This window comes from Colossoma macropomum, unplaced genomic scaffold (genome assembly GCF_904425465.1).
Source record: "Colossoma macropomum unplaced genomic scaffold, Colossoma_macropomum, whole genome shotgun sequence".
Classification (NCBI taxonomy): domain Eukaryota; kingdom Metazoa; phylum Chordata; class Actinopteri; order Characiformes; family Serrasalmidae; genus Colossoma; species Colossoma macropomum.
This window is the reverse complement of record NW_023495845.1, coordinates 138,815-157,531: the sequence shown is the minus strand read 5'-3', so window position 1 is coordinate 157,531 and position 18,717 is coordinate 138,815. Positions and strand designations below refer to the sequence as shown.

At 39.3% G+C, this 18,717-nt stretch overlaps 1 protein-coding gene across 4 annotated transcripts in view; it reads left to right on the top strand.

The window, feature by feature from the left end:
- Positions 1-12,998, top strand: part of cadm3 (cell adhesion molecule 3) — a 154,582-nt gene extending 141,584 nt beyond the window's left edge. For 2 of the 4 annotated variants that reach the window (XM_036563630.1, XM_036563629.1), the window contains 2 exons: positions 6,262-6,387; positions 11,922-12,995. In XM_036563630.1, the coding sequence (XP_036419523.1) occupies positions 6,262-6,387; positions 11,922-12,040 (245 nt within the window). In that variant the 3' untranslated portion in view covers positions 12,041-12,995. Of the gene's footprint in view, positions 1-6,261; positions 6,388-11,921 lie in introns of all 4 variants that reach the window. The other 2 variants (XM_036563627.1, XM_036563628.1) reach the window with 2 other exon arrangements.
- The last annotated feature ends 5,719 nt before the right edge of the window (positions 12,999-18,717 follow it).

The window sequence follows — 18,717 nt, the reverse complement described above, 5'->3', positions numbered from 1 at the left end:
GTGAGTTTTGGCTCACATCCATATGGGAGGCTTGCTTTCTCAGCTTGGATTTCCTGACAGTGGCTGGGGCCCGGGCTCGATCTCAGGAAGGAAATGCTAGGCTTGGAGACGGGACACGCTGACAACAGCCTCACTAGCATTGTTGGCACGACAGACAATGGAGAAAGCGGAAGGCAGTGGAGAAGAGCGGTGCTGCTATCAACGTCCCCGATAGCAGCAGACTTGTCCCTTGTCCAGTGGACAGAACTCCCACAGAGATGCAGTTTGGAGCCCGTGCTCTGGATAGACTGCAGGGTGGCAGCGTACCCCAGGGACTTTGTCTGGACTGTGTTGGAATTTTAAGGATGGGGCAGTGGCTATGGCTACAGGGCACTCAGCCAACCAGGAGCTGGAATGCAGGGAGGCACACGCCCTAGTTAATTAAGGGGTCCTGTTTATGTTGTTTATGTTGGTTAGTTTAAGTTATGTGTATGTGTTTATTGGAATGTTCTGTGCTGGGGTGTAGGTGTAGCTGTGTGGGTTTTGTGTGTTGGGCTATGGCTATATCTGCCTGATTCCTCAAAAAAGGGTGATCTCGGTTCGGAGTCATGGCTTCAATCGACTCTTATTTTGACTGCCGTTACAGTACATTAGCTGGCACACTTGTGTCCATGACCTTTGGTAACATAGGTTCTAAAAATAACAGGGGCTCCAACCAAAAATAGCTTAAAAAGTACACATAAACTGGTCCTCTTCCATCTTTTAGGCAGCAAGTTCTTTGTCTAGAAATCACTCACTCATTTTGCAGCAACCAAAAGGGAGGATTCGCCAGAACCGCTAGATCCATCTGCTATCACAGGGAAATTCATTGAGTGAAAAGATGTACCGGATCCTGTGGAGATGCATCAGATCCTGGGGTTCGGTGCCATATTGAGATGCACCAAATCTGGGTCACGGCACCAGTTGACATATACGCAGGGCTTGTTGTTTCACATTTGCTGTCTGAAAGCTAGCTGGCTAGAACAGGCTAGGTAGAAATTTTCTAACAGAACAAAATAAAAGTAAAACTGTAATTCATGAGCTAGCTAGCTCAGGTTCTTTGGTTTATGCAGGTCACTCCTACAGGCCCCCTACCAGTCATTCCAGTGTTCATGCTAGAGCAGTCTTTTATGCTGGGGCAGTGACAAACAGTGGGAATGTCTGTAGCAGGGTTGCTTCCATAGCTTCTAACAAAAAAAAAATGTTCCAAATAACAATGAGTTTTAAAAATGCCCAAAAATGTCACTAACAAATTTTTGTATATAGTCACTGGAACAAAAAACCAAAAGCTGTGTTCTGAATTTTTGCCTTCCTATCAAGCATCATCTCCTCAACAACAAGTAAGTTGAATAAAGTAAAAAAAAAGGCTATTTCGATTACTTGGTTTATATGTGTATCCTTCTCTCATTACTTGCACATATTTGCTTTTGTAGTATTAGCTCATCAGTGGTTTTAAACTATTAACATTTTTACATTTAAATAGCTTGTATACAGCCCCATGATCCCATGCAATAAGGCAAATAAGTTACTATAATAATTTTGCAAAGAAACAACTATTTCTCATATGCATTTTTAAATTTTGCTTATCTTTGAACAGACCCCTGAACAAAACACTGAACAGACCCCAAGCCATTCTGAATTTGCAGACTATCGCAGTGCTATGTACAGTCAGTCATGCCAAGTGAACTGGATAATCCATGCCATGTCTTGGCTTTGAGGGCTTCTTCCAACAGGAATGAAAAAAATGTGTCACTCAAAGTTTTGATGACAGATTGGATGTAGAGAGAAGCCTTTTCAGATTTCAGCCGCATTATTCAGCAAAGCAGTCTTTTAATATTATCAGCTTTAAAACTTACATAAATTATGACAACGCAGCCCAAATTCTGTTTACCCTCCAAAGCACTTTTTCCCCACCCAGTACAACAAGAATTTGGCAAGAAAACACTCAGTCTAGTAATACTGGTCAGTAGTCACCATGCGTGTATATTATTGTAGCTAAAATCCTTGAACAATCAGCATGGAGAAATAAAACTAGAACAGTTCTTACTCTGGATACACATAGAACAAGAAAATAAGACGCCATTGTCTTAAGCTTTATAAGCATGGAGCTTATGATCTGCCTGTAATTAGTTAGGCCAAACAAAAGCAACCCAGCACGTGTATAGAGGTTAACAATATGAATATGAATATTTTATTATTTTCATGATTCATTTTGTTATTGCAATAGACTAAATGGCAGTCTGGTGTACTATGTTCTGTGTTTAAGCCTCAGGTCAGAAAAAAAGTATATTCTGGTCTTTTTGTCCAAAAAGTAACAGGCCTGGGGACCTTAATTTTTAGAAAATAACCACAATTTAAACTGCAGTCACAAAAATCACAATTAGATATTTTCTACAAATCATTCAGCCCAATTTAGTGACTATTTAGTAATATTAAAGGTCAGTTAAACATCAGTTGGTCTGCTAATTAAGTCAGAGATATACAGAATCCTAGAAATGAGAACATCGTGGGTGAAAAGTACAGAAAGTTCTTTCTCATTCATTCTCTTGTCATCTTCTGCAGTAGCCTCTTTTTGCATGCCCTCTAGTGGCCATTCTGGTGGAATCAATAAAATCAAATAAAAAAAATTCCACATAACTCTTATATCAGATTAACTAGGACGCTCAGTGCGTTTACATGTACTCAATAATCCGATCATAATCGAATTCCTGCAGTTATTTGGGTATTCGAATGGTCATGTAAACAGCGTACTCCGATTTCTTAGATTGGAGTAAGGTCTAGAAATCCATTTAAGAAATCTGATAAAGAGAGCTGGACTTTAGCTCAGTAATCGGATTTCAGTGCATGTATACTCTTACTCAGATTTCTTTCAGATTTCTTAGTCTGCGCATGTGCAGAAACTGATGGCAGTATCAGAAATAAACAAACAATTGCCGCGAGATGGCAGCAAAACACATTTGAAGTGACGCTGAAACCAACTACATGCTTGATGAAATGAAGGATTTGAATATTCTTCATCTTCTAGACGATGCATGTTCATATTTTCAGATAAAGTGGTGCGATGTATTTACATTACGATTATGACACATCTTTTTCTGTGAGTTTATTGGCCAGTTGCAAAGCAGAAATCTAATTACTGCCCGACTCATGTAGACCCAGTGTTTCCCATCAACTGATTACTCAAGTGCATGTAAACGCGTTGATCAGATTACTGACAAAATCGGAATTTCTGCAGTTATCTGATTATTAAATGCGTGTAAATGCACTCACTGTTTGGATCTCTGTGTGTGAAATGTTGTCATTCTGTGTTGAGCTGCTAGTGAGCAATTAGGGGTGAAAAGGGAGGGGTGAGAACCCTCCTACTAAGAAAACAATTCATACCTCTCCAGAAACACCCCTGTGTCAAGGTAAAACAGACAGCTTTTGTTGATATTAAAAAATGTGTATATGTGATATTAAAAAAAACTGCCACACTAAAATATACCACTTAAACACCTTAAAAACATCATTTTTTTATAAATGCTGACCTGCTTGCTCATCTACAAAGATGAAAATCCAGTTTACTTACAGTTTTGTGAGTCAGACACATTACCATCAAAATGTATTCCATCAACATTAGTGAAGGAAAATGCATAGTTCAACTGAAGGAGCTCCAACACAGATGGAAGTTGCATTTTATGGGTACTGAGAAAAGGGGTTACCACTGAGGTGTTCTCATCCAAACACAGTAGAATGCTTTAAATAGGATATTGTATGGTTGGTTATATCAGTTTGATCATATTTAACGCTTTAAATGCGCAGCATGAACCAGCCTTACAGTGGCTCACCACTAATATATTAGATTTATTTTGAAATTAAATTATTACTTTGCTAAAATGCACAAAATTGGTCTGATATTCTGTTTTTAAAATATTACTTGCATTTCAGACCATTATAGATTTTAAACCATGTGGAACTGGAAAAGAAAAACCAGTAATATCTCAATTTTTGGGCTTGGTCTCGCTGCAGGGCAGCACTGGTTGAGAAAAATACTACGAACTGATCAAAACGAACCTGCCGTGTGAGGTTGGAAAACTTAATCTGATTTGTAAAGACACACTTTGCGCAGAGGTACACTTTCTGACCCTCGGGATTTCCCTGCTGTGTCAAGTACAGTAGCTGTTCCTTTGTTCTCCAGCTCCCTTGTCTGTCTGTCTGTCTCCCTCTCTCTCTCTCTATCTTTCTCTCTCTCTCTTTCTCTCTCAGGGCTTCTTGTCATGTCATGCCGCGCTCACTCTGTTCACTCCTTTGTCTTCTCCCCTTTTCATCTTTCGTTTTCCTCTGTTTCTCTCTTTTTCGTTCTCGACCGTTCTGTCTGGTCCCGATGAAGTAGCTCTGAGATCCACGCTGTGATTATAAAGAGAGAGAGAATGAGAACGAGTGGTGTGTGGTTATGAAATGTGATCTATTCCCCCCTCCCTCCGTGTCCAGGCAAAATGAAAGAAGTTTTTGATAAACTATTCATATATTTCAAACTCGCTGAAACATCTGTCTCAACATTTCAGTGGAAGCTCGCAAAGGCGAGATGATCAAAAAGCAGGAGAATCCATGCCGCGGATAGAGAGAGAGAGAGAGAAAGAGAGAGGGAAAAAAAGAAAAAAATCTAAAATAGAGTGCATGCATGCTTGAAACAAATAAACAAAAATCCAATATACATGCTAACCTTGAAAAGAACTCCATAATGCTTTAATGGTATGAAGCTTTTATTTATAGGGCATACTGAATTGCAGCTCAGAGTGCCTTTGCAGCCATAAACAAATCCAGCATATATTAAAACAATGGCTGTGTTTATGACGAAACTCATGAAATACACAAAGTGGAGTGATTAGTACAACCAATAAGTAACAATGAAGAGATAAAAGTACTGGATTTCATCAAAACATCCCAACTTTTCATAATAAAACACAAATATAGAACTAACAAACTAAAAAAACAAAGAAGTAAAGAATTAATTATACATTGAGCTGCCTTTTAAAACGTGTTCGTGTTCGACTGCTGTATATGCTTCTTCACTTCGTTTGATTTGGTAAGTAAGACAGCTGTACGGAGATCTGTGAGATCATGTTCAGAAAGATAAGAAGATTTGTGATTATTCCTGATTGCTGCAAGTGTGGCAAGCAAATAAAAGTGTTTTAATTCGGTACGCAAGGATGCAGACGCTGATGCAGTAATCTGACAGCTGGTGTGATAAGTAAAACAAAAACTATATAAAACTATACAAAGCACGTTGAATCAAAGCAGGTGATTTCAGGAGACCACTGCTGGTATTGTTTGTCTCTGTGTCAGCTCCTTTTCTTCTTCACCTACCTGCTTGTTTGTATCTCATTAACTTTGTTGAGATTAAATAATAAGAATCTACAGTGATCTCACAATCACGAAAGCAAAGGCAATAAGCCACGTTTTAACAGCGCTCCTAAACTGTGGTAAACAACCATGACTAATTGCTTTTCTAAAACAGAGACAAGTCACAATAAGCTTAAATATACCAATATTAATAAATAATTACTTACTGTTCTTCGCTTTATTACTGTACGCTCTTTTTGTATGAATCACTGTTTTTTTTTAGCAGGAACCATGAAACATTGTCCTCTTTCAGCAGTCCATGGTTGATTAGCAACAATAATATACTCTAATGAAACTACATGTCTTGGCGGTGGGGTTTTTTTGCCGTTTTATTAAAGCAATTAGTCAATTGAGGCAGAGCATTACAGAGATTTTATCACAAATAAAAGGCATTAACTCTGCTTTGTATCATGCCTAATAACACCCTTACCTGTGGAAAAAGCACACATGGCCTCTTATGGCTTATTACTTTATAAAACAGTTTCAAATACAATTCAGCCAATCAGATTTTAGAACTGGAACTTTCCTTTTTATAAATCATTATATTCAAAATTGCATGCCCTTTTAATGCATATCATACATTATTATAAATGCAGTTATAATGATGTATCATTTGAATTATAATTAAAATTGATTATATATAAAAAAAAACTTCTTTGATCTTGCCTGCTTCTACAGTGTTAACCAGATTATCTGCTTTCAGTCAGACACTAAATAATGTTTTGTCCTACTTTCTCTCTCTTTCTGTCTTCTGCCCTTATTCTCTCTCTTCTTCTTCTCTTTCTCCATCGATCCACCTTTTGTTCCCATTCCTCTCACTCTCTCTCTCTCTCTCTCTCTCTCTCTCTCTCTCTTTCTCAGATCCCACAGCTATGTCCGTTTCTTTAGGAGTAGACCACGCTGTGGTTGGTGGAGTGGTGGCCGTCATCGTCTTCATCATTCTCTGCCTCCTCATTGTCCTCGGCAGATACCTCATCAGACACAAAGGTAAACAAACGCACACACATGCACAGACACGAGTACCGCATCAGAAACAAAGGTAAACAAACAAACACAAATAACACAAGAGACTCAGCGGTAAACATGTGTGCATCAGACTAAAAAAACATGCCCTCATAAGTCAGTACACACATAAGCATACTTACAGACTGGAGACAGAGATTCAGTGATTTGGTAATTTGGTCATAGCATATGACTTACATCCTTTTCATACTCATTAACCCATTCAGTGACCCCTCGTGCCCTCTTGATAGGGGCACTATCGGCCTAGAAGGGACCACTTCCATCAGCATAGAAAGGTTTCCTCAAAGGATAAAGGTGATCAGTTGGAATAACTTTATTGATTTGCAGTGACCCTTCCCTCTAAGTGGACAAATGGACCCAAACCATGCCCGCAAGCTGCCTTTACAGCATAACAGACCCTCTGGAGCTGCTCAAACACTTGAGAACTGTACCATAGGGCTGGGTAGTGTGACAATATATATCGTTATCATGATATAGAACATTACAACATGCTATTCAGCCAGTCAGTTCATAAAGAGCACTGACCAGTTATATGTTTCTTTACACAGAGAACATAATCAGTCCTGTTTAATTGGATCTGAAACCAACCTAACCTGAGGAACAGCTGCTCTTCTGTTTTTTCTTTACGTATCACACTAATTGAGCATCACAGTCACTGAATGTGCACATTCAACCACAATTTCCAATCATATTTTCTGATGTCTTTCCCATAGATCTAAATGCAGGTGTCACTTTAGTCACTGTTCCTATTAAAATTCTAGCCAGTTGTCTTTGTGACTGAAGCTTCTGCCATCTGTGCCCCAATAATAACTTCTTTCAAAGTCACTTGATTCAGATTTGAGGTAAACTGGGCCTGCTCAGCTTTTTATACAGAGCACAGTATGATGTTCATTGCTTAACTGTGTATGTAATCATGCAGTACATCTGCACTCATTATGTTATAACCTGTTATCACATGTAATAATCAAGTATTTATTCAAGTATTTCCTTTCCTTCTTTGTCTCTGAGCTATCGCTTTAAGCTAACTGCAAAGTTAAAGGTCTTTTTCAAGCCTAAACCTAATCAGTAGTTCCTGAGCATAAATCTAACCAGACTCTCTCCAATGCACTCTGTTCTATCAGGCACGGCCCACATTGTGGTTGTGTTACAACCAACTAGTTGTCACCTGGGGAATCTTTTACCAAACACACGAATCCCTGTGTAACAGTTGTGAGGTAGACGAATGTTTGTTTATTTATAGCATCTCTCGGGCAAACCAGTTCATTAATAAGGCACATCACCGTCTGGCAGCACATATGCGCAGGCACTTCATCATGTTACTCAAGGAAACGAAGGAAACTAAGAACTAAGGAAAATAAATAATGACTAGACATGTCAAAAAACAACGACCCTCAAAAAGTAGGAACGATTCCACAATGGTGGCTCAATGAATCTAGGCTACTCTAACCTGCATCCTAGATTTATCATAAGACAAATTTTAATGCTACACCATTGGGGAATAAAGGGTGGTGCTAGAGCAAAGAGTAAGACCTGAAAATGAATTACTGTGGCACTTTTTTGTTTTACAAATAAAATATGTTTCTTTAACATGAATAATTTTGCATAGAAAAGATCTAGAAAATATGTCCTAGCTAGGATATGTGGATCTCTTAAGCATACACACATGCACACGCACACACACTGTACATGCATCAACTTCAGCCAACACGATGCATTCAGCCCATCAGGTGGCAAGTAGTGTTTGCATGATTCATGTCTGCAGCTCAGTGTATGAAACTTTCATTCTGCTTTTCGAATGTTGCCGTGCCTCATAGAAGAACAGTGGCAAAAGCACATATATTTGAACAGAACTGTTTTACTTGGATAACGATAGTGTTGTGCTTTGCTTTCCACTGTGCAGTCACTGGGTAATATAATCAAAATAATATAATATAATATTATCAGACTCTGTTATCAAATTACCTAGGGCATTGTTCAATATGTAATGTAATGTAAAATAGCATGTAAACATGGTAAAAAACATTTGTAAATGTTGACTTGCTCCTTCACCTACGAAGATATTGTTCCCTTATGGTTTTGTAAATCATAGGCATTTACTGCATCACCGTTGAAGAATACTAAATGCCTAGCACAAAAACTGAGGGACTACCAAAACACTTTATGGCTATTGTGGACAAGAGTTGAACATGGGACATTACATTGAACTTAAGTGTAGTATGTTTGTACTGACCATCTTATTACTCTGAATATTTTGCTATGTTCTTTATCAACTTAATAGTTAGAAGCTCTTAGTCATTTCAGTGTACTTTAGTTAGTCTCCCTAGGTACTTATCATTATTTTACTCACAGTAATTACACAGTACTGTGGTGGCTGTACTGTATGGAGGACCAGATTTGCCAAAATGAAAAATAAATAAAATGTAAAAATAAATGGCTCAGTAAATTGATCAATAAATAAATATAACTAAATAAAGTATATATTGCTTATTTGGATTGTAATCATATACATATTTCCTTTTTCTGCAGTTATATATTTCTCAATTTATTTATTTCTGTATTATTTATTTTGTTTTATTATTGCCATTTTTATATTTTTTCCATATCTAATTCTTTGCTTTATGTATTGATTCATGTATTAATTTATTTATTTATGTTTTCATTAATTCATTTGATTAAACTGTTCTTTTACCAACTCCATAAAGAAGTACAATGTCACGGAGAGACAAACCCGCCGATAAATAACATTTGATGGCTTCCACAGGCAGTATGTGAGAACGGCGTCCAAATGTCTGGGTGTGATCTGAATTTTGCAGAAAAAGACGATGAACCTCCTCCAAAGTTCTGAACACTACGGGGTCGACCTCTGTATCAGCAAATGCAGCTAAATGGAACAAACTGTCCGAAAGAGTAAACAATCCGTACCTGCATTTTCAGCCAGATCAGCCAAGAGTCTCAGATCTCTGGCTGTCTGCAGCCTGCAAGCAGACATTATTGTACTGTCTTGTCCTTAGTTACCGCTGATAGAGCAAGACATGTACAATCAATCTACAGAATCTGATATCGATCAACTAATAGGAATATTAAGACGTTGTGACATCATTGATTGACTGGCCCTTTATTAGCATAAGGACAAGGAAATACAGAAATAAATAATAGAGCAATGAATAAATAAATAAATATAGAAATGAATAGTTATAGAAACAAATGAATAACAAAAGAAAAAATATTAATAAAGAAACATATAAATAAAAAAATAAATACAAAAATTAGTGAGAAGGGGAAATTACTAAATAGACATGCAAACATATTAATTTATGTAAGGTTTTATTTATTTAAAAAAAATGTAAATTTATTTTTAGATTTATTGTCATTATTCTTTGCGATTCTAATTGATATATTAATTTACTAAGTCATTTATTTTGAATTTTATTTATTTTTCATTTTGGCAAATCTTGTGCTCCATAGTACCGCAGACTTGCCCAGTTAATACCTACAACCTGTTCAGTGTGATTTAAATGTATTTTACGTGTATTTTAATGTATTTTCCACTTACCCCAGAAGTAGTCCAGCATTTCAGTCAATGTTATTTAAAATAACTGTCTAGTATTTTCAAGTTTGTACCTCACATTAACCTGGTTAATACCTATAACTTGGAGGACTGTAAAAAGTAAAGAGGTGTTACCAACAAGATGCTGTTTTTTTTTTTGTTTGTTTTTTTGGTTTTTTGGTCCAGAGACTATGGGCCCTTTTTTGTGACATGGTGGTAAATAGTGTGACAGAGGAAAGAAATGAATGGAATTGTCAATCAAATGAATCCACTGTGAAGGCAGAGTTAACCATCCCCATTTTTGCGAACACTTTACTCACAATAGCTTCACTTGCGTTCAGCAGGAACTGCAGGTATGTGTAATTTTTTTCTCATATTTTAGGTCACAACAGTAGGTAAAACCAGGTCAAGAGTGTGACTTGTTTTCAGACTGCGAGTTTCATGATGCAGACCAACACATCCCACTTACTGTATTTCTCCTGCTACAGATATATATATATACACACACAGCACTGCCTTCATGCAAACTAACTTGTGACACAGTTGCAACAGTCAATATGCTACAAACTAATGCCAGCTAAGCAAGTTAAGGTCAACATTGTTTACTGCCCACCAGCTCGGATATGTCCTCATCCTCCTTAGGTAGCTTTTTCTCAGTGCCACCTTGTTTTCTTGCAGTTCTTGCCATTGCATGAAAAAAGTAATGAACTCTGTAGAGCTCTGCCTGTTTTGTCAGATCACACAGCACATTGTAATATGCTGATCTTTCAAGGCTGATCTTAGCTTCTTCTTCCAATTTCCGTTCCACCTTAAATAATGCTAGCACCTATACAGGCATCTGAACGCAAGTGCTACATCTTTAAGGTAGAATGGGAAATAAGAACAAGAAGCTAACTTCAGCTTCATCTAGTCTCTATGCACTGTACGAGACTCAGCTACAATCAGCAAACCAGGGCTGCACCACTTGAGGTAGAGGGGTCGCTGTTTAAACCCTTAAATCACACTTGGATGTAACAGTTATAGTTTGTCTGAGTGTTTACACTTGCCTATACGTGTGATTTACTTGCTTATATGTGTAATTTTATACACCAGCTGGCAACTTCATTAAGTACACCTCCTTGTATCTACACGTTTTTATCAACTCCACATACCAGATATCTGTTTCTCTTCATACTTTGTTAGCCCCCCCTTTACCCTGTTCTTCAGTGGTCAGGACCACCACAGAGCAGGTATTATTTGGGTGGTGGATCGTTAACAGCACTGGTGGTGGTGTGTTAGTGTGTTTTGCGCTAGTCTAAGTGGATCAAGCACAGCAGTGCTGCTGGAGTTTTTAAACACCTCAGTGTCACTGCTGCACTGAGAATAGTCCACTAACCAAAAACATCCAGCCAACAGCGTCCTGTGGGCAGCGTCCTGTGGGCAGCGTATTCTGACCACTTACATCAGCACAACACACACTAACACACCACCACATCAGTGTCACTGCAGTGCTGAGAATAATCTACTACTCAAATAGTACCTGCTCTGTGGTGGTCCTGATTACTGAAGAACAGGGTAAAAGGGGGCTAACAAAGTATACAGAGAAACAGACAGACTACAGTCTGTAATTGTAGAACTACAAAGTGCACCTTTATGGTAAGTGGAGCTGATAAAATGGACAAAGAATTCAGATACAAAGAGTTGTTTTTTAATGAAGTGGCTGGTCGGTGCAAAGTAGCTCACAGTAACTGGCCCAAAACGCTACTGACCCAACTTTCCAGACTTTCCCGATTATGCTACTTCAGCATTGGGTAAAACGACAGAAGAAAACCTTTATGTAGTTGAAATTCATACTTTTTTCCCTCCTAATTTTTTTGAAAACACCTGGCTAGTGGCCCCCAGAGATTTTGAGTTTGAGACCCCTCCACTAAAGGGTTAAAGAATTAATGCGTTTTTCCTTTCTCTCTGTCAGGTACATACCTCACCCACGAAGCAAAGGGTTCAGACGACGCGCCGGACGCTGACACAGCCATCATCAACGCTGAGGGCGGCCACTCCGGCGCCGAGGACAAGAAAGAGTACTATATCTAAACATCCCGCCATCGCTCCATCCTTTCTTTCTTCCCTCGCTTCAGTTCCTTTTGGCCTGGAGGAAGTATACAAGAAAAAAACACAAGGATGATGAGGGGGAAGGACGAGGAAAAAGAAAAAAGGAAAATGTGGAACTGAAGAACGAATCAAATGAACAGTTTCAGTCTGTGGTGAACCGAGAAGGGAGTTTTGCACTGACACAGAGGATTCACTTCTACACACATGCATACATACATACATACACCCATTAATACACGGCTTGCGTACTCGTCCCCAGCACACGTCAGATTTAAGTTCAACAAAGGCAATATGACAGCTTACTCTTCATTAACTTAGACTGAACTCATACATATACATTAATATCCATATACAGTATGCAGGGAGATGTACTGTATCCGCCATTGCATGTACATAAAATACATTTCTGTGTTTTCGAACACACGTGTCCCTTTTCTTCACTCGCTTTTCCCAAACATCTCACCCACACACATACACACACACACCAAAGCAAGCAAAGCCCCTCCTCACCCACCCTCACCTACTACAGCAAACAACATATACTACATATGAGACAGCACTGCAAAATAGCTCACTACTCGGCAATAGCAGCTCGCACACAGACGGACAGGCAGACACACACACACACACACACACACACACGCACACACACATACATACACACACATATACACTCAATACAATCATGCAAAAGCAGCGTGTGTGCTGTTGTCACTGTATGGAACCCCAGTATAAATGTATAAATATATAAATATATATATATGATTATATAGCATTGTTTTTACTTGACAGAAAAAGTTCAGTGTGCTGTAAATATACTCTCTGCCATTCTTTCTCTCTTCCCTATCTCTCTCTCTCTCACTTCTCACTCTACCTTTTTCTCTCTCTCTCCTCTTTCTTCTGTCAACTCCATGTCTCTTTTCTCTGTCTCTCTCTCCCCATCTTCCTTCCCTCTTTCTCTCGCTCATTTTCTTTTTCCCTTCTCCCACCCTCCATTCCATTTCCCTCTCTCCTTTTCTCTTCCTCACACTTTCTTCCTCTCAAATTCTCTCTCACTTTTTCCCCTCTCCATCTTTCTTCTTCTCACCCTCTCTCTCTCTTTCTCAATCTCTTTATCTCTCTCTCTTTCTCTCTCTTTCTCCATCTCTCTCTCTCTCTCTCTCTCTCTCTCTCTCCTCTGTGTTTCAATGTCTCATATTGCAGTATATACTCTAAAAGCCTGCCTGGTTTTTCTTACATGCGTGAAAATGCATCAAGTTGAAAAAAAAAATATATCGATATCTGGAGTAAGAAAAAAAATGTTGCTATGAAAAACTTCAGTACTGCAACTGTTTGTATGAGTTTTTGTTTTCCTCCAGTTGAGTTTCTGGTGTAATTGTTGGTGCCGCAATTTTCAGTGTCAGCTGTCATCCCAGGAAGAAATTGTTATTATTATTATTATTATTATTATTATTATAACAACCCCATTATAAACTGACATCTCTTTGTCACACTCCACATTAGCCTGTTACTCGCATCTCATGACATCACTTCCTGTGGTCAGTTAATGACATCACTTCCTGTGCTTGAATGGCGGGTGACTCAGTGAAAGCAGGGTAAAACTGCATGTGCAAACAAACAAACAGACAAGAAGCTAGACTCTTCTGTTTACTGTACTCTCTCTACTGTACGTCCGTGTTTGTCAAAGCCCGTCCTCGTTCTCCTCCTTTGTTTTCTAGGGTCAGTCATAGACCTAGAGAGACCCGACCTCTGCAGTATTATTTACCTTTCGCAGGAAGCCTCATTATTAAGTGTTGAGCTCTTATTGTGGCTAATATCAGAGGTCGGACAGTAAGCACTGACACCTCGCCCACGACCAGTGTTCAGTGAGAGGGCTTTTATTTGTCCAGCGAGGGACTCTGCTCTCGGATCAATGTATTATTTTCGTTTCATTGTTAGGACTAGGCTTACTTGGGAAGTAGACCACCATGAGGGATTTATAATTTACCCAGCTGAATGAAGGACTCGCAGCTTATTTTTTTTATAGACGTTTTCTTTATAGGCCTCTTGTTGAAGCAGTGAGAAAGGTCTCTATAGACTGCCCTTAGATTGGACCTCATTTGCAATTACAATCTTTTGCCACTAGAGGTCAGGTTTTGTTTGAGTAAACCATTTCTTTCTCTCTCTCTCTCTCTGTCTCTCTCTCTCTCTCTCTCTCTCTCTCGTACAGGTAGCAGAATTTTGTGATGCACCTTATGTTAGTGGTGGATCATTTCAGCGATTATTAATTTTTAAATTATGTTTTTTTTCCTCTTTTTGTAGCTGTGCGTATGTGTAAATCTTTAAACTTCTGTTTACAGTCTTTTTTGTATGATGTAGATGTTTTAGAGTTGAAGGTGTAGAAGAGTATAGTTTCTGTGACCCCAGTGTTTTCAGAAGCCACCATTTTCTATGAGTTTGTGTAAATAGTGTTGCCTTGAACAGTCTTCTTCTCTTCAACACACTCTTCAATGGAGGAGCACTCTCACTCACTGGGACACACACACACACGTCCGAAGGCCTGTGTGTCTGCTTGTGTGTGTGTCTGCGGTGTTAGTGTGTAAGATGTTCACGACAGTATCATCTCCAGCGAACAAAGGAAACACTGCGTGTTCTTTTTGTTTTGTTTTTTTTCTCACAGGTTTTGTTTGTCCGAATGTGTCCGTTTACGTTAATTTTGAATGCAAAGTCTTCCTTTAAATAAATCTCCATTTCTCCTGGATCTCCTGCTTTTCTTTAAATAAATCTCCATCCCTTCTTTAAATAAATCTCCATCTCTCCTGGATCTCTTGCTCTTCTTTACGCTCGGTTGTGTCACCTTACGGCAAAAAAAAAAAATGTGATATATTTGTTGAAATATTCTTTACATCCTGATAGCAATCAATAAATCAATTTTTTTCTTCAAATACAAAGAAAAAAAAATCTGATATCTGTGGAGGCCACAGATTGGATGGCCTACCTGCCTCTCTACTTACCTACCTCACAACCTGCCCAGATCTGCATAGGTACTCATTTGCGCATATGCGGAGTTCGTCATACAGCTCCATACACACACAACAGTACCTACAACAGCTTGCACTGCTAAAGAAAGAATGAAAAAGAAAGAAGTAGAAAAGGCTTCAAACTAGGTTGGATAAAGCAAGAGGTCAAACCAGAGTGAACATTGGTGTGTCTTTCTGACAGGGGGGAAACCTGGGGAAGTTAAAAGGTCCAGAAAATTATGTCAAGGTTGCAGTTTTTCTGTTGGACAGGTAGTTATCTGAAATTGTTTATGGGGGAATAGCGTTAGTCCAACGCTAATGTTAGCTAACTTGTAGGTGTAAGCTGGCTATCTATGATTATCTTGTATGTAGTCTGTGTATGTTTGTAGGCTGTGTGCATTCATGTGTTTTGGGGGGGGGGTGGCTTTGGAAGGAGGGCTGAAAGTAGGGGGTGGGATGTTTTTGGTCCAATTAAAAAAAAAACTAGCTTACACTTCCTACTTTCTACAAAATCACCTACTCCAGCTTTAATCATGAACATAATAAGGAACTGACGGTGGAATGAACCAATCTGATTTTTTAAATGGGTGGGATTGATTTTGTGAGAAAAACATTCAAGCTGCATTCCATAAGCAAGGCTGCAGCTCAGAAAGGTGTCCTCGTTTGTGTCACGTATTGCAAAGCGGAACGGTCTACCAAGGCTGCTTTGTTGCATTATCACCAAGAAGTTGGTGCTCAAATTGTAATGGAGCTGGCAAGCAAAACACTGATGTGAATGAGATCATATGTGGCAGGCAAAGCATTAATAAACTCACTGAAAGCATTTCATACCCTGCATTCATTTTACACCCTCTAAAACAGATACACAACTAAAGAAACAGCATATTATACAACATCATCATCATCATCATCATCATCTTAAACCACTTAATCCAGATAGGGTCACATTAGCAGTGGTGAGAGCAGAGAATCCCAGACAACCCTGTCTACTGCAACTTCCTCCAGCTCATTCCGGGGGACCCTGAGCTGCTCCCAGGCCAACCTGGAGATATAATCCCTCTAGCGACCTTGGGGTCTCGTCCAAGTAGGCCATGCCTGGTGAACCTCAACTGGCTCCTGGAGAGAAGTTGCATCTGTGTTTTGATATCCTTCCAGATAACCGAGCTCCTCATCCTATCAAGTACAGTGGGTCCTGCCACCCTCATTTCAAAGCTCATTTCCGCCGCTTGTCTCCGCAGTCTAATTCTTTCAGTTATTACCCACAGTTCACGACCATAGGTGTTGGAAAGTAGACCGACCGGTAAACAGAGAGCTTTGCCTTATGGCTCTGCTCCCTCTTCACCACTACAGTCCAGTACAGTGATCGCATTACTGCTGCCGCCTGTCCCAGCCTGCGGCTGATCTCACGATCCCTCTTCCCATCACTCGTGAACAAGACCCCGAGATACTTTAAATCTTCCACCTGGGGCAGGTCCCTTCCCCTTACCTGGAGTGGGCATGCCATCCTTTTCCAGGCTGTACATGTTACTGTTTATTTTACTGGCCTTTTTAACCATGTGTAGTAGTTTCAAGATGTGGGTGAATGTTTCTCAGATGTGGGTGCAAAGGATTATGGGTGATTATGGGTGTCCATGAAGGACACTCGAATAGCGTCCTTGAAAATTGTGAGAATCTAGGTCCCATTTCTCAGCCGCATTTAAAGGATCCTTCTGCATGGAACAGCCTTGGATGACATAGCGATGAAGCTCAAAATGAAGCTAATCTGTACCACAGCCTGGCTTTTCAGAACCCAGCTTCCGTCCCCATTTCAACATGCCCTCGTCCACTATAATTCACCACTCGGATAGCACAAGTAGCCCCTCATAGCAGAAGGGGAGAAGGCAGTGGAAGTGGTGGGAGGTGGAGAACTGCTTATATCATCTGACCATTCATACTTACACTCAAAATCTTTTTTAGAAAGTTCCATCAGGCTTTTCTTCATTGCCGTTTATTCACACAGATCTCTGATCTCAGTAACACAGATCAGTGAAGATCGTCTGTTAGACAGAAGGCTTTAAAAGAAAACAGTGATGAAGTTAGAATGGCACTTCACCTACTTCAACAACTCAAATGTCAGTAGAATGAGACTCGACATTTTAAAGCAGGGTTATGCGAGAATTGATACTTTTTGCTCTTGGGCTCCCCCTGCAGTTGCAGAGTGTATTTCGCTTGTACACCACTGTCATAAATACAGATCACGCTGTGAGCCCCCCTTATGGAGAGCTGCATATGTGCAATTTTCGATGAGAATAAGGATACAGAATCTGACTCCCCTTCATGGCCACACGGACATATGGGCGCTACAGATTATACTCACAGTTTCAGTTGTTTCTATGTGTAAACCGAAATTATGAGTGTAATTTGTAGCGTCGTTATGCCTGCATGACTTTGAGGAGCGGAATGACGGTTTCTTCAACACAAACATTGAACGCAGCATAAGGGATGAAGAGAGGTTGGAAAATGGTCTATTAAAAATGAATTATGATTATTGTTGCTACATAACGCCACACAGATGTTGTCTGTCTATAACCTATAATGTTATCCAATCGGTCCTCAAGGGAAGAAAATAGAATACAAGAAGAATGTAGGACATGGGCCCTTTAAAAGGAAGAAATTCCCTAATGATGTTGCCTAAAATTACAGCACTTCCGATTTAAAATGTCTTTCCAAGTCCCTGGCAAGAATGCAAAAAGTTGTTTTTACCTCAAATTGTGAAGAATTTTGCCTTCATGAATTAAAAAAATTGTAGTTAGAAAAATGTACAGTTGTTGTTGCTGTTACAGCTACTACTGCAACTCATCCCTGAAGCTCTCACCTATTATTACACTGAAACATAAACCGTTTAAAGGAATAACGTAAAAACAAAATCCTTGCTAAAGAAATATGTCCCTCCCTCTCTTTCTCCTCTGACTACAGATTTTTACTGTAAGGTATACAATAAAATTGATTTGACTAGAAAAGTGATAGCAGGGCTGTTTCTGAACATTTCATGGCCCTAAGCGCAGCCGTCACCCACCCACCCCAGTCATATTATTTTGCATGAATGAATACTTCTAAAGAAGCAATGTAAGAAAATGGCTGGTCTCGCTACGGCTTTTTAGGCAAATACTATTACATAAATTTCAAACCTATAAACGGGGCCCCCTGGTGGTTTGGGAATGTATACAACTGCTTATATCTAGAAACAACCCTATGTGTTAGCTAGCTATTTTCTGCCAGACTGTATTTCCCAGATTTTTCCTTAGCCTATCTGAGTGGTTAGCTAGCTAACGTGCTATTGCAATAGGTTTCTAGCTATCTGCTTTCTCATTCTTCTGCAAGTACCACCCCCCCCTCACACCCAGCCCCAACTTGGTCTTTTTTTGAGATGCTTTATTGAATAATGTGATATATACATACACAGGTATTGACTGTTTAACAGGGTTGGGTAGTAACAGAATACATGTAATGGCATTCCACAATCAGGATACAATAAAACCCTTATCCATTACAGTTACAGTAAAAAAAGACAGGGGTCAGATTACGGGTACATTCTAAACATGAGGTGATTACCAGCAGAATTGCATTCAAACCACATGCAGGCAGACTCATCACTCATTGTCCTGTGAAGATTTGAAGAGG